We start from the raw sequence: 15,560 nt of genomic DNA on the forward strand, positions 1-15,560 counted from the left end.
TGATAAATGGTTTTGATGAGAACACAGAGAGAGAGAGAGAGAGAGAGAGAGAGAACCCCATGTTTACCTGTCTCCCTTCCTTCCCGGGTCTCCCTTCAGTTCTGGTAATCCCGGGGGCCCCTGGGAGGAAGGCGTCATTCATGACAAGGTCACACCCATGACTCACAGGCAGGTCTCTACTTGTGCGGTGAAATTACAAAACACCTTGAAGGACTCTCTATAGCAACCCTAGTTAGGATCTATCCAATACTCACTTATAGAGAGAGAGAGAGAGAGAGAGAGAGAAATTCTGCTATGTCTGCACACCAACAGTTTCCGTCTACTGCTGAGCCAGTCTTACTGTAGCTTAGCCGCTGATGTTACAGAAAAGATAGCACTGCTTTAATCACGATTAGTCAAATGTTTCAGCGGACCAACCCATGCAACTTGTCCCAATTAAAAGGACATCTTCCGTTGTGCTTCCTCTCAGCCCTTAAGCCTGCAGGTCATTTGCATCAGTAGCAGACGATGAATTTCTTCCAATTTCTACCGTCAGCAACAAAGTACTGTTCCCAGTGTGGTGTCCGAACGGGCCAGTCACAGCCCGTCCTTAAGAGGATGGGGAAGTTCAGGTATCAGGTTGGAGGTGGTGAAGTTTAGGTGTTGGATGTGGTGAAGTTCAGGTGTTGGAGGTGGTGAAGTTCAGGTGTTGGAGGTGGTGAAGTTCAGGTGTTGGAGGTGGTGAAGTTCAGGTGTTGGAGGTGGTGAAGTTCAGGTGTTGGAGGTGGTTAAGTTTAGGTATTACAGATGGTCAAGTTTTGGCATAAAAGATGGTTACGTTTAGGTTTTAGGAGATGGTTAAGTTTAGGTTGTAGAGATGGTTAAGTTTAGGTATTACAGATGGTTAAGTTTAGGTGGTTGAGATGGTTAAGTTTAAGTATAGGGTTAGAGATGTTTAAGTTTAGGTATTAGCCTCATCCCGCACTCTAGCCATTGAGACACATAGCTGTTTTGGTGAAAAACGTACACAAAAATGTGTCCAAATTTCAATATTTGGGTACTTCCAGACACACCTCATCGGAAATATTTTTCGTTGAGTAACATGAAGGGCGGTTCAGAGAAAATAAGGAAATTAATTTATCCAACGCTATTGGTAAAAATGGAAATAATTGCGTGTGGAGTAAAAATAACGTGACGTCATATGAACTTGATAATTTACATTGACTCAACATCACGAGTCGACAGTGAAGTTGTCTCCCTCCCCCGTCGAATGTTGGAACTACATCTCCAGATCAAATACGTGACATTTGATAAAATAGTTTTTGAAATCCATATCTAGAAGATTTGCAGTATATATTATTTAACCTTTTTTTTTTTTACATGACGCACAACATAACAACAAAAATGTAAAAGTTGCCCTAATTTGTATATTTATTACTTACGTTGCATTTTTTTATTAAAATTGCACCGCCCTATTTAGTGTTACTATTTACTTGATTTTTATTTTCACACTTATTGGGGTCTGTCCTACACCTGGCATTGTAACGACTTTATAATTGTATTCATTGCATTGCTCCATTTCTTTCTCCAATCAAAATGGTCTCGGCGATCGATTACCCTTGCCTGGCCGGTCCCGCCTTGCAGCCAATGGCATGCGTGGCACAATACACCAACACGGAACCTCCGCATCCTGCTGCCAGCAGTGAGTGATCAAAGGTGCACCACTTCGGTCATTTACTGAAACTAAATGAATTTAGTACAGTCGCTCCGCTTTGCTCCTCCTAATTGATCAGCGGTGTTTATTAGTGTTTTGCTTTTACCTGTCGTGTCCTGTAGCAGTACTTGTACTTCGTGGTAAACATTGCATGTCCGCAAGAAAACGAACCCGTCGCTCTCCGGGAGACGTGCCTCTGGAAGCGGACATGGAGATCGGGAAGAACGGGGAGAAGAGGCACATCGCGGCCCTGATCCTCGCTAGAGGAGGCAGCAAGGGCATCCCGCTGAAGAACATCAAGATGCTGGCCGGGGTGCCGCTCCTCGGGTGGGTGCTGAGGGCTGCGGCGGACGCCAACATGTTCGACAGGTGAGATCATGGGACTCCGCTGTGGATCATGGGACTCTGTGTACTGCCCGCTGTGGATCGGGTGGAGGTGTGTGTGGTGATATGGGGGGAAAGTGTAAATCGATACGTGACGACCTGCGCTGCTAGATTTAGGGATTTGATTAGGATACTTTCTTGGCAACTTCTAGTGATGAAGTGAAAAAACTTCCCTTACCCCAGTGCCATGGCCCCATCTACATGAAAAATATTAAATATATTCATTGAGCCTCAGTTGACTTTAATAGTTAACACTTGTCCGGCCTAACGTTTTCTTGTTTCACTGGCAGACTTATGGTTGTAAAAAGCTTAGCTAAAGGATCCTCTATTGTCGCGAAAACGGAGGAGGAACATGGCGCAACAGTTAAATTAAATTGATAGAGAACCCCCAGCGCCTTTGTATGCTTGTCATGTTGCGGGGCCTTTCTTCCTTTTGTGTGGCCTCTTGTCGTATACTACTTTGTTCCTTTTATTACAATTTATTCCGAGATGCGTTGTCAATACGGTTCAAAGAATTTCCACTACCTTTTAAATTTAAGCCATATAGCAGATGCTTTTATCCAAAGCGACTTACAATAGGTCAAACAATATACCGCCAGCTTGCTTTGTCCCTTTCTTCTTATTTCAACTCTTTGCATTTGGTGTAAGTGACTAAAGTGTAGTACATCTTCAAAGTGAATATTTCCTGTTTGAATGAATCGTCTCGCTGATAACAATAAGGGGCCACACCCCGTGCTTGACGTTGTGCCCATCGCCCCGCTCTGCTTCATCCCCTCCAGTATCTGGGTCTCCACCGACCACGAGGAAGTCGCGAAGGTGTCCCTGGCCTTCGGGGCCAAAGTTCACCCCAGGAGCCCGGAGGTCTCCAGAGACTCGTCCAGCTCTCTGGAGACCATCCAGGAGTTTGCCCGGCTGCACCCAGGTAAAGGGCGTCTGCAGCAGAGTGCATCATAGGAGTTTACGTTGGGAGAGTCCTCAAGAGAGTGCTGTAAATGTACATATACCGTAATGCTTAAAACTTTGAAACGCTGTGGCATGTTTCAAACACAACAATGTCTCCCTGTAATGACAAATAGTTTCTCAATTAATTATAAAGAAATTGAACAAACGTGAAAAAACATTCATTCCAACACAACAACTTACATTCCGGAGCTCCTATGCTTACAATCGCGATTAACTATTTGCAAGTTTAAAAAAGCCAACATATTCTTTATTTTACGTCATCAACACCTTTACCCAAGTCCTGCCCCTGGAATCGCGATGCCCTTTAATCGCATTTACATGAAAATGAAACCCCCAATATCTGTAGGGTTCGAGAGGTGACATTAAGGTGGGAAACCTGGATTAACGCGCGGACCATGCCGGGAAAAGGTTCAGAATAAAACGGGCATACCTGGCAGTGTAGACACGCTTAGCGTTGAACCCTGATCTCTAATCTGTGATTCCACACGCCACCTTGTCCCTCAAACGTTCCACCGGCACAAGGAGAGCGGCGGAGCTGAGTCCGCGTTCCCCCCCCGCCTCCGCGACCGCTCCGACCACTGTCCTGGTTTGTTGTGTTCCTCAGAGGTGGACGTGATCTGCAACATCCAGGCCACGTCGCCCTGCCTGCACCCGTTCCACGTGAAGGAGGCCCTGGAGAAGATCACGCTGGAGGGCTACGACTCGGTCTTCTCCGTGGTGCGGCGCCACCAGTTCCGCTGGCTGGAGGCCAAGAAGGACAGTGAGTACCGGCCCCGGTGTGGGTCGCGCACGTTCGGACGGCGTGTGGCTCAGGAGGTAGAGAGGGTGGACTGGTAACCGGAAGGTTGCTGGTTCGATCCCCGACTCCTCCCCGAGTGTGGAGGTGTCCCTGAGCGAGACGCCTCTCCGTGACCGCTCCTGACGAGCCGGCTGTCGCCCTGCGCGGCCGACACCGCCGTCGGTGTGTGAATGTGTGCGTTATCGGGTGAATGTGAGGCAATATTGTAAAGCTCTTTGAGTGGCCACTGGTTAGAAAAGCGCTACAAAAATGCAATCAATTTACCATTTACAAACTTACCGGATAAACACTGCGTACGTTGTTCCCCACCCCGTCACATAAACACACATTATTATATGACCCCGGGGGGCACGCAAAAAAAATCGTGAGCCCGGCGCAGGGCGTTGCTTAAGGGGTTGACCTTTGACCTTTGACCCTTGACCCTGTGCCGACGTCCGCAGCCGACGGCGTGACTGCCCCTCTGAACTTGAACCCCAACAAGCGGCCACGGCGGCAGGATTGGGACGGGGAGCTGTGTGAGAACGGATCCTTGTACTTCACCTCCAGGGACCTGATCATGAACGACGGAGTAATGCAGGTAGGATCTCTCTCTCTCTCTCTCTCTCTCTCTCTCTCTCTCTCTCTCTCTCTCTCTCTCTCTCTCTCTCTCTCTCTCTCTCTCTCTCTCTCTCTCTCTCTCTCTCTCTCTCTCTCTCTCTCTCTCTCTCTCTCTCTCTCCCTCCCAGGGTTAGCTGTAGTGGTACCATTGATCTCACCCGTCGAGTTGGGCAGGTGAATTGTAATCGTTTAAAAATGCCACATCCATCGGCTCATAGTGAGAGAGAATATCCTATGACTCACTTATGACCAATCAGGGTATCTCTTACTTGATAGCCTTGTCTCTCTTAGCTTTTGTCTGCCCTCTCTTTACAACACTCAAACCTTAAATACAGCACCTTTTTCCACTGGTTAGTGTTTTACTATTTAGTCTCATTTTAGACCCGTTTAAAGCGACAGGGATTTCTCCTTAGACAAAGAAATGACTTACAACAGGTAGACGGCGGACATTGGGGATTGAACTCACAACCCTTCAGGCCAGGAGTAGACACTCTAGCCATTGAGACTATCCTGCCGCGTCCACATCCATTAAGCACATTAAAAAATAAGCTTAAATGCTTGTTCCGCGGCCCATATCCCAGCACAAAGATATCATGTTCCTATTCATGTCATATTAGTGATATCCTATTGTAGTTCATTCGTTTCGTGTTTCTGGCCAAGGGAGGAAAGATGGGCTACTATGAGATGTTACCAGAGTACAGCGTGGACATCGACGTTGACATCGACTGGCCGGTCGCTGAACAGAGGGTGCTGAGGTGAGAACCGCTCCCAATCTCGAACTGTGTTTCAGAACTAATGCGTCACCTGCGAGTTGTTTGTAGTATGTATTTTCTATTGCATGTCTAGGATTGTTCTGTTATTCTAAAGGTTGGTTGGAACGTGCGTACGGCAAATTGGCTTGAGGCTCCTCAGCATTCAAAGTGCAGCATTAAAAGCACAAGTATAGTACACTTATTATTAAGTGTAATTACAATTTCTTTAGATGTCAGGTGATTATTCGGTGAACAATCATCGTTATTATCACCGCATTCATTTCACAGTCCCCTAATTTCACACTCCTCCAAATCCTGAATGTACCGTGTGTGTAAACCATAGTTGACTGAACTCTTCTTTTAACACAGAATCGTGACCAGAGTGTGAAAGATTCACAGATAATTTATAATAATTATTGAAATGATTGAATTACCTTTTTGTTTTTTAATTGAATTTTAAAAACAAATGTTTCATAATTGAATTTTTTACATTCCATACATTCTTTCTCAGCAACCATTTTGAAAACGACAAACAATCAGTTTCCCCCCCCCCCCCCCCCAGGTTCGGTTACTTCGGCAAGGACAAGCCGGAGGTGGTGCAGCTGATGTTCTGCCACGTCTCGGGCTGCCTGACAGACGGACAGACAGCGCTGTCGGCCTCCGGGGACGAGATGGTGCACATGAACACCCGCGACATCATGGGCATTCGCATCCTGAAGAGGGAAGGGGTGGAGGTAGGTCTGCACCACCACCACCACTATCATCACCACCACCACCACATCCACCACCACCACCACATCCACCACCGCCACCACCACCGCCACCGCCACCGCCACCACCACCACCACCACCGCCACCACCACCGCCACCACCAACGCCACCACCACCACATCCACCACCGCCACCACCACCGCCACCGCAGCCACCACCACCGCCACCACCACCGCCACCGCCGCCACCACCACCGCCACCGCCACCGCCACCGCCACCGCCACCGCCACCACCACCACCGCCACCACCAACGCCACCACCACCGCCACCACATCCACCACCACCGCCACCACCAACGCCACCACCACCACCACCACATCCACCACCACCACATCCACCACCACCACCACCACATCCACCACCGCCACCACCACTGCCACCAACACCGCCACCGCCACCACCACCACCGCCACCACCACCGCCACCGCCACCACCACCACCACCACCGCCACCACCAACGCCACCACCACCGCCACCACATCCACCACCACCGCCACCACCACCACCACCACATCCACCACCACCACCACCACATCCACCACCACCACATCCACATCCACCACCACCACCACCACATCCACCACCACCACTATCATCACCACCACCAACACCACCACATCCACCACCACCACCACATCCAACACCACCACCACCACTATCATCACCACCACATCCACATCCACCACCACCACCACCACCACCACCACCACATCCACCACCACCACCACCACCACCACTATCTTCACCACCACCAACACCACCACATCCACCACCACCACCACTACCACATCCACCACCACTATCATCACCACCACTACCACATCCAACACCACCACCATCACCACCACCACCACCACCATCATCACCACCACTACCACATCCACATCCACCACCACCACCACCATCACCACCACCACATCCACATCCACCACCACCACCACCATCACCACCACCACCACTACCACATCCACCACCGCCACCACCACATCCACATAAGCAACGACTCAGTGAATCAACAGTTTCTAATCCAGCGATGAGTGTCAGTCAATGAATCACTTTTCTCAGGCTTCGTGATCCAAGGCTCTGATATCCACCCGTACGGTCTGCAGCTGCCAAAGTATCTTATGCTTATAAAGCTAAATTAAATAAAAAATGAATGTATATTATGTACTACATCTCCTCAACAGGTGAGATGTTTATTTTCGACTCAACTATGTAGATTTTATTTTTTAATTTTTTACCAATGTAAATGCCACTCACCATGTCGAATCTGCTGCTCTACCTCTGTTCGCCTCTAGGTGGTGCTGCTGGTGTCGAATGAAGACGACATGTCTGAAGTGCTTTCTGAAAAGCTGGCGACGCGGACCGGTTGCGAGGTCAAGCATGTGGGAGAGGAGACCCTGGTGGATGTGGAGAAGTGGAGAGAGGAGAAGGGACTGGACTGGAAGGTGGTGGCGTTCATGGGTACAAAACTAATCTTATTCCTTGTTTTAGGACGTTTTATCTATGTACCTTTTTAAAATGTATTTACAACTGTTAATACAGCTTCGAAACTAAGCGCATAAACCGTGTCTCTTTAAGATAAAGAAATAGCAATTGATCTTCTTCCGAAAAGCATTTTTGAATATGACTTGCATTTACATTTAGGGCATTTTGCAGATGTTTTTTTTCAAGGAGACTAACAATAAGCACATTTGTCAGAAGAAAGAGAAACAACAATATATCTCTGTCGGTACAGGGCCCGACGTGCGCCTCCCAAAAATTGTATCCTTGCGTCGAGGCGACCCAGCAGCAAGGGCTGTGATTGGTCCGCTTATTAAAACCTGATGCAGAACCAAAACAGGTTTGAGACTGCGTCGAAGCGAATGTGTGGTCGTTGCGTTTCGTCGACGTGGAACCACAATCAGCCCTTAGGCCTTCAGGGAGGAGAACGGGTGGTGGGGAGCTGGGACTTTATACTATGATATTATTGAAACTTGACGGTGCTCCTCTCACCCAGTCTCTCTCTCACCCGTCTCTCTCTCCCTCTCCCCGTCCGTCTCTCTCAACCCGTCTCTCCCTCTCACCCCGTCTCTCTCTCACCCCGTCTCTCTCTCTCCCCCGTCTCTCTCTCACCCCGTCTCTCTCACCCGTCTCTCTCTCACACCGTCTCTCTCTCTCCCCGTCCGTCTCTCTCTCTCCCCGTCCGTCTCTCTCTCACCCCGTCTCTCTCTCTCCCCCGTCTCTCTCTCACCCCGTCTCTCTCTCTCCCCCGTCTCTCTCTCACCCCGTCTCTCTCACCCGTCTCTCTCTCACACCGTCTCTCTCTCTCCCCGTCCGTCTCTCTCTCTCCCCGTCCATCTCTCTCTCACCCCGTCTCTCTCTCTCCCCCGTCTCTCTCTCACCCCGTCTCTCTCACCCGTCTCTCTCTCACACCGTCTCTCTCTCTCCCCGTCCGTCTCTCTCTCTCCCCGTCCGTCTCTCTCTCTCCCCGTCCGTCTCTCTCTCACCCCGTCTCGCTCTCTCTCCCCGTCTCTCTCTCTCCTTCCCCCAGGCTTCGACGAGCCGGACGTGGAGTGTCTGAAGCTGGCCGGGGTCAGCGCGGTGCCCGGGGACGCGCCCGCCGTGGCGGCCAACGCCGCCAAGTACGCCTGCCACGCCCGCGGGGGGCGGGGCGCGGTGCGGGAGTTCGCTGAGCACATCCTCCTCCTCAAGAAGAAGGCCAAGTGTCAGATGGAGCGGGACCGCATCAACCGCAAGAACTTCTGAGGGACGGAGGAACGCCGTCTGGGACGGAGGTATAGCGCGACGGGGGACGGTGTACTGGACGAGGGCAAACGATTGTGCGATAAGGAGATTATTTGGTCTTGTTTAACGATCACAACTCTGTGATATTTTAGGAGGGTTTATCCTTTTAGTTTTTTGGGATTTGACAACATGTGGGTGAAGGATTTTTGTTTTTTTTAAAGCATGGCTTTGATTGTGTGTGCGTGCGTGCGTGGGATTGGTCTCCCATGTTGACCAGCATCCTCAGATTACCTCTGTTCTGGTGCTGTTTACCTGATTGTTTTGTGATTCTTAATTTGCTTTGAAGAAGATTTATGTTCTTTTTAATTTTAGTTGTATCTGGCGTGGAGTAGTGTCTAGATTCGACCACCAGAGGACGCTGATGTGTTGATATAATTTAAAACTCCCTTGTCGTGGCATTCTATCCTATATATCTCTGTTGTTTTTTGTTTTTTTTAAAACCTTGGAAGTGTATCAAAAGTTTTTTCGTTATGTTAAACAAGCTTGCATCAACTGGACTATTAATATTTGTATTTTCTTAACTTTCTCCTGTTAATGCTCTCTACTGCAGATTCTACAACCAAACTGAAATCTTCTTAACAGCATACGCATCTACTCCTAATTTGTTTTTTGGCAATGATAATCAATGGTTATGGTCACTGAATGAATAAAATAGAACATTATTTATCAATGTGTTCATTCTTTTGCGTCTTCAATTTAGTTGGTCAACAGGCAGCACAGGCGGTTGAAATTGGTCCAAATTATTTTGCGAGCTTCTTGATCTGATTTGTGTGTGATGTTTGAAAGGGGCATTGAACCAGAGTGTTAGCCTACAGCACTTACCGTTGTGCCATCAGGACACCTGCGATTCCGTTCTCTGAGGTTCCACTTGACTTTACAAGTCACATGATATAGAAATAAGAGATCACCGTTAAAGTTTACCTCTCGGCGGTATCCTCTACTTCGTGGCTGCACGTGACAGGACCTGAACCGCTAACCTGTGCTTACAGAACGTAAACCTACAGCACTTACACACTGCACCATCAAGACACATGCTACATTGTTCTCGGAGGTCATACTTGACTGCACAAGTTACATGATAGTGAAATAAGACATTAACCGGAAGGTAAACCTTTTGTTGGTGCCTTCTACCTGGTGGATGGTTGTGAGGGGACTCAAACCTGTGCCTACAGAACGTAAACCATCAGCACATACCACTGCACCATCAAGACACCTGATAGAGTCGCCTCAGAGGTCATATTTGACCTTACAAATCACATGATGTAGAAATAAGAGGCTTTCATATAGTAATGCATGCTGTTCGGGATGACTTTAACATCTAATTCTTACAAAATGCTCCAATCAAGCACTTGCAATCATCACAGCGGTGCCTGGTGACATGTTGAACCACAATATGGTGGAGTTTGTAGAAAATAATTAGATGATTGTTTTTAACTGCCTATGCAGTAATTCATGCACATTGGGGTTGAGTTTCGCATCTTATGACATAAAAAATAAAGTTAAACAACTTGAGAGTCCTAACAGGGGTAACTAGGGATATGTTCAACAAGCAACTAGTGGACTTTGTAGAAAATAATTTGATTTGATTATTTTATGAATTGTGTGGCTTCCATTGCGGGGTTCAGTTTTGTGGGGGGGTGACGTTGTGCACACCACCAGATGTCCCACACAACGGGAACTGAGTTACACGTCTAATGAACTGACTAAAGCTCTAAAGCACTCATCTCAGAGAAGATCTCCCCCGCTGATCTGCGTTGTGGTGGATTATGTATTATTTCCCAATTTTATATTTAGCTCTAAAAAGGATGATTGCGGTCTGGATCTCGATGACCTCGTGACCTATCGTCCTATGTCTGGTTGTGTCTGGTTTTGTGTTGAACTCGTGTTATCATTTCAGTTCATCGCTCTGTGATCTTCTGTCGTTTGCGTGAGAGTGAATTGGTGTCAGTTTATACATTAGCGGAGACGTCTTTGAGACGTTCTGCGGTTATACAATCAGGCCCATTTTCCGTTCAATTTACTTCTCTTGCGCTTAACTCGTTTTAAGTAGCTGAGGTGGGTGTGGCTACCTGGTGGTCCCCTATAGGCTGACCGTTACCGTAGTGATACCAGAATACAATCAACCAACCAATCATCTTCCCTTCGTCAGTTGAACAAATGTTTAGGGACCGCGATCATGAGTATTCCTCAATCTCTTGCATTTCCAATAGAGCTGGGAGAGAGAGAGAGAGAGAGAGAGAGAGAGAGAGAGAGAGAGAGAGAGAGAGAGAGAGAGAGAGAGAGAGAGAGAGAGAGAGAGAGAGAGAGTGTGTGTGGTGTGTGTGTGTGTGTGTATTTGAGATGACTATAAAATACCATTAGGCTATCATTCACAAACCCTTTTGTGCAACATTTAAAGGAAAATCTTGTTCATGTTTAATAAATAGACGAGGGGGCAATCCATTAAGAGCTCTTTAAAAACAAGAAGGATTTAAATGTAAGGATTTAAAAATCAACCCACTATCCTCCACCATGGGGGAAATTTAGGAAGGGGTTTGGCCAACAGGTCCCTCTGCTCCTCCTATTGGTCGGTCTTGAGCTCCGATTACCTGGTGCTGTCCCAGAATTCCTTTGGGCAGACCGCAGAAACTCAGGCAAAAGTTTCTTATCTACCGTAAAAACACGATGGTAGGAAATTGCTCACACAGCGGTCTGTGATTGGTTTAAACTTTAGGGGCTTTTACCGTTTCCCTCCCCCCTCGAATCCCTTCGCTATAACCTTCCGTTCCGTCAGTCATATTGATTTAAGTGAACAGTCTCTTATCTTATCTTATCAGGGTGAGTATAAGTAAGGGTGAAATGACACCAAATGAATCACTTCAGCGTGTCTGGATGAAGGGTAATTAATCTCTGGCGTAACCTAGGCGACAGCTCTTTAAAATGCTAATCACTCGGTTCATTTGTTTTAAGTCCTTCATTTTTGCGATTTTTACCTCAGTGTTTGCATTAACCTACAGGATCATGATCTTGACTTGTATGTTTCTCCGACTTGTAAAGAAATAAATAAAAAAAGTATGCGTTGAACACTATTTAAAAGATTGTCATTTTAGTTTAAGTTAAAATACAAATAATGGTCTTGTCTCACTTGTTTTAAGTCCTTCATTTTTGCGATTTTTACCTCGGTGTTTGCATTAACCTACAAGATCGGGATCTTGGCTTGTTTGTTTCTCCGACTTCTAAAGAAATAAATTTTAAAAAAGTATGCGTTGAACACTATTTAAAAGATTGTCATTTAAGTTTAAGTTAAAATACAAATAATGGTCTAAATAAAAAAGCTTGGGTTTTCTGGTGCCTAAAAAACCTAAAATAAGTTCTCTTTGTGACGTTTATCAACACTTCACTCTGCTAAACATGCTCCGAATGCTCCTTCGCCGACACTCCACTCCTTGTTCCCTCGCTCAGAGTGGAGTCAGAGGGGAAGGGTGGAGGAGGTCAGAGGTGGAGGAGGTCAGAGGGGAGGGGTGGAGGAGGTCAGAGGGGAGGAGGTCAGAGGGGAGGGGTGGAGGAGGTCAGAGGTGGAGGAGGTCAGAGGGGAGGAGGTCAGAGGGGAGGGGTGGAGGAGGTCAGAGGTGGAGGAGGTCAGAGGGGAGGAGGTCAGAGGGGAGGGGTGGAGGAGGTCAGAGGTGGAGGAGGTAAAGGTGGGACGGGGGTTACGCTCTGTGATGGCGCGTCCCTTGGTCCTGCCGTGAACCTTTGCTCGCGGTTGACCCGTGGCCTGCTCTGCGTGCTGGAAGAGAGCGTGGTCCTTCAGTGGGAGAGGAGACCACAGGGTCTTTAGCCTGGGACCACAGCTTCCACCAGACTATCACTGGGTCACACTGGCTCAGATGTTAAAAGGTCACACATTACACCACCAGGTGTGAGGGTGATTAGCCATGACAAGTCGTTGGAAATTTGCCCTTCCCTGTGCCTAAGTGACATCCCAAGTGGGAGTGACACCCTAGATGGATGATGGATAGATCAGCAACACCTGCAACAGTCCACTGGGTAGGCTGGTAGACTGATCCACGCAGCAAACATCTAGGGGGACACTGGTGATGTCACTAAAACACAGGAAAAGGCAGATTATCAAACTGCTTGTAATGGCTAATCTCGCTCACACCTGGTGCCATAATATCACCCCTTTAAGTCAGGGAAGGTGATGTAGAGATAAAGAGAGCTCTGAAACGAGCCCACAGGGCAGACTGACTGGAAGGGGGGCCCAGCCTTTTGACAGAGGGGGGGGGGGGGGTCTTTTTATTTAAATATAAAGAAGCCTCACCACCCATGCCCCATTTGATTCTTTTCCAGTTTTGATTTGAAGCACGTCGTTTTCTTTTTATCGAGCAAATAATCGAAAGTCTAGTCACCACGCGGTGGACACTGTTCCCCTTCAGACCTGCATATTCACCTTTTACCTCTCTCCGTCTCAGTCTGATTAAAACCAGTAAAACCTCAAGGACACTCTCTGTCGATTTACATCATGGTCAAAAAAGAGAAAAAGATGATGAAGAACTAAACTTCGGCGCCCTTGAGCTCAGGGTTGTTGGCGCGCGGCTTAACGGTCGGGAGTGGCGTCTGCCCTTCGCCGAGGACAGACGGACGGATGACAGACACCGCTGCGGTCCCTGAGTCCTCGTCTCCTGCTCGACGACAGACGACCTCTCTGCCGTCTGCCCTGGGGGCCGGGAGGGCGAGGCGGCCACAGGACGGCCACGGGACGGCCCGACCTCGTCTCCTCAGCATCATCCCATCATCAGCGTCGAATGAACGCCAAGTCCGCCGTAAAACTTGTTTAAAGTCCAGATTATCGCAAGGTTTGTACGCCGGTTAGCGAATGCAAACCAGCGGATGCTTAAAAGCGTACAAACATTGCGATTCTAGGACTTCTAGTAATTCTAGTAACAACGCACGGATGAATGATGGTCATTATCGTTGTGTGGACTAGCATCAATATTTGGCCTGTTAGGCCCATTGAGACTGTTATGGTGATTAAGGGCTATGCAAATAAAATTGAATTGAATTGAATTGACTGTTCTGTTAAGACGGTATCTGTGACACGATGTTATGCAAAACACATCCGTTGTCTCCGATGTGGTTCGGATGTGGTCGGTTTCCTTGACGACGCAAGTCAATGGAACGACGGTGTCATTGAGTGACCTCCACAGGGGAGGCAGTCGGGGATTCGTTCATATTCCAGTGAAAGCGCCGGTCGTGGATTAGATACAATCACGGGGAAAAGCCATTATTTTGTCATATTTGCATTTTAGCGGTTGCAATCTGGTGACTGAAGAAACAATTAAAATTAAGTTTGAACCGCACACAGCAAAACATCTGTTGGCTCGGGAACATAAAATAGCTTGCCTCCGTTTTTAATTTGAACAAAAAGAGAAAAAACAGGTTTCCTTTAGCTTTTTATTCAGATAGCAGCGGGTTCATCAGCCCCCCCCGCCCTCATCCTCCCGCCTCCATCCCGTCACCGTGGTAACACATTGCTCTTTGCGCAAAGCCACGCAGACAAACAAGTTCACGGTAAGGATTCCAATGTACACAGACATTAAAACTGCGGAAAACAAACGCACCTCTGCTGTCTCGGGACTTTGAGGCCATCTCTCAAACAAAAAACACAAACATGTTGGCAGATAACATGTGTGTGATAGGCCAGCACCAGAACCAATACGAGACCAGTGTGTTCCAGTCAGGATATCAGGGTGTTTCGACGTTTATTGTTCATCAATCTATGATAGAATGACTCAAATGAAACGATTGATTTGGGCTTGCCATTGAAAGCAGAAGGCAAGTGAACCTTTTTCGCTCCATTATCTTTATTTATTTTTTTATTAACTATCCGTGTTGATGCATTTTAAACCTATAGATGGCAGCGAACTCACAAATTGTATCTAGTGTTGGCAACACCACACCCGGCCCACAGACACACATGCACACATACAACCACACGCACACACACCTTTTGTGCTCCCCATCTACCTGGAGGGAGACATTCTAGGAATTGTAAACACACACTGATAAATAATACTGACCGGTAAAAAGTATAAAATGAAACAAAAGCGACAACTGAATGAATGGTAAACTATCGGTGCATGGGCCTCAGTCACATCCCAACAGGAGAAAAAGGGCTTTGAACCAATTCAAAACAAACCCAGACGCAATAACTACATCCAACCGGCTGCCAAGAACAATAACAGTTGGCAGGTTTGCTGTCGGCCATTTTATCAGTATGATGAACCCCCTGGGCGAGAAAGGGACAGCCTTCCGTTCAGTCTTTCCTATTCTGTCCCCAATTCGTCATGATTTTTAGGTTTGAGAAGAATATTTGTCCGAATATTTGACCTTAAAATCAATTTGAAATACTTGGTGGTTGATTTGAGACTTTTTTTTACTTGCATATTAAAATTTGCCCGCAAAAAAATATGAACTGGGAGGTGTAGAAGTTTTGGCATTTTCACATCGATTCAATCACTTCCCTGATGGTCTTGTGCCAAACTCAACCAAAAGCAGTTTTTCCCTCTTGAATCAATCCTTTGCGCTTTTTCTTGAGTCCGCGGATAAATGATGGCTGCCAAGAAATGACGAGCAGGTTGTCGATGAAGTCAATGGATCACGGAACGCGTGATCTATCGATTACTTTAGTCTTACCTCACGGCAACCCTCTTTTTTTTTGTTTTTTAAATAGCCTACATTCCTTCATTTTTAACGTTCCCCCGTTACAAAGTGAATCCACGTTTGTCGTCGTTGTGGTCGACAACCCGCTGCTTTTGTTTTCATTTTTTTTGTC

The 15,560-nt window shown here is 47.4% G+C and overlaps 2 protein-coding genes across 2 annotated transcripts in view; one reads left to right on the forward strand and one right to left on the reverse strand.

The window, feature by feature from the left end:
* Window positions 1–1,667: 1,667 nt before the first annotated feature.
* Window positions 1,668–9,416, forward strand: cmasa (cytidine monophosphate N-acetylneuraminic acid synthetase a). Its single transcript, XM_079734205.1, has 8 exons — window positions 1,668–2,062; window positions 2,857–2,999; window positions 3,645–3,800; window positions 4,280–4,416; window positions 5,097–5,191; window positions 5,751–5,922; window positions 7,258–7,423; window positions 8,493–9,416. The coding sequence occupies exons 1-8, from the start codon at window positions 1,845–1,847 to the stop codon at window positions 8,705–8,707; spliced, it is 1,302 nt and encodes a 433-aa protein (XP_079590331.1). The 5' UTR covers window positions 1,668–1,844; the 3' UTR covers window positions 8,708–9,416.
* A 4,882-nt stretch (window positions 9,417–14,298) lies between these two features.
* large1 (LARGE xylosyl- and glucuronyltransferase 1) overlaps window positions 14,299–15,560 on the reverse strand; it is a 59,799-nt gene continuing 58,537 nt past the window's right edge. Inside the window, 1 exon segment of the mRNA XM_079734032.1 lies at window positions 14,299–15,560. This exon segment is cut by the window's right edge and continues 1,031 nt beyond it. The gene's annotated coding sequence lies outside the window, so the exon portion shown is untranslated.

This window comes from Pollachius pollachius (assembly GCF_949987615.1).
Source record: "Pollachius pollachius genome assembly, chromosome: 4".
Taxonomy (NCBI): Eukaryota; Metazoa; Chordata; class Actinopteri; order Gadiformes; family Gadidae; genus Pollachius; species Pollachius pollachius.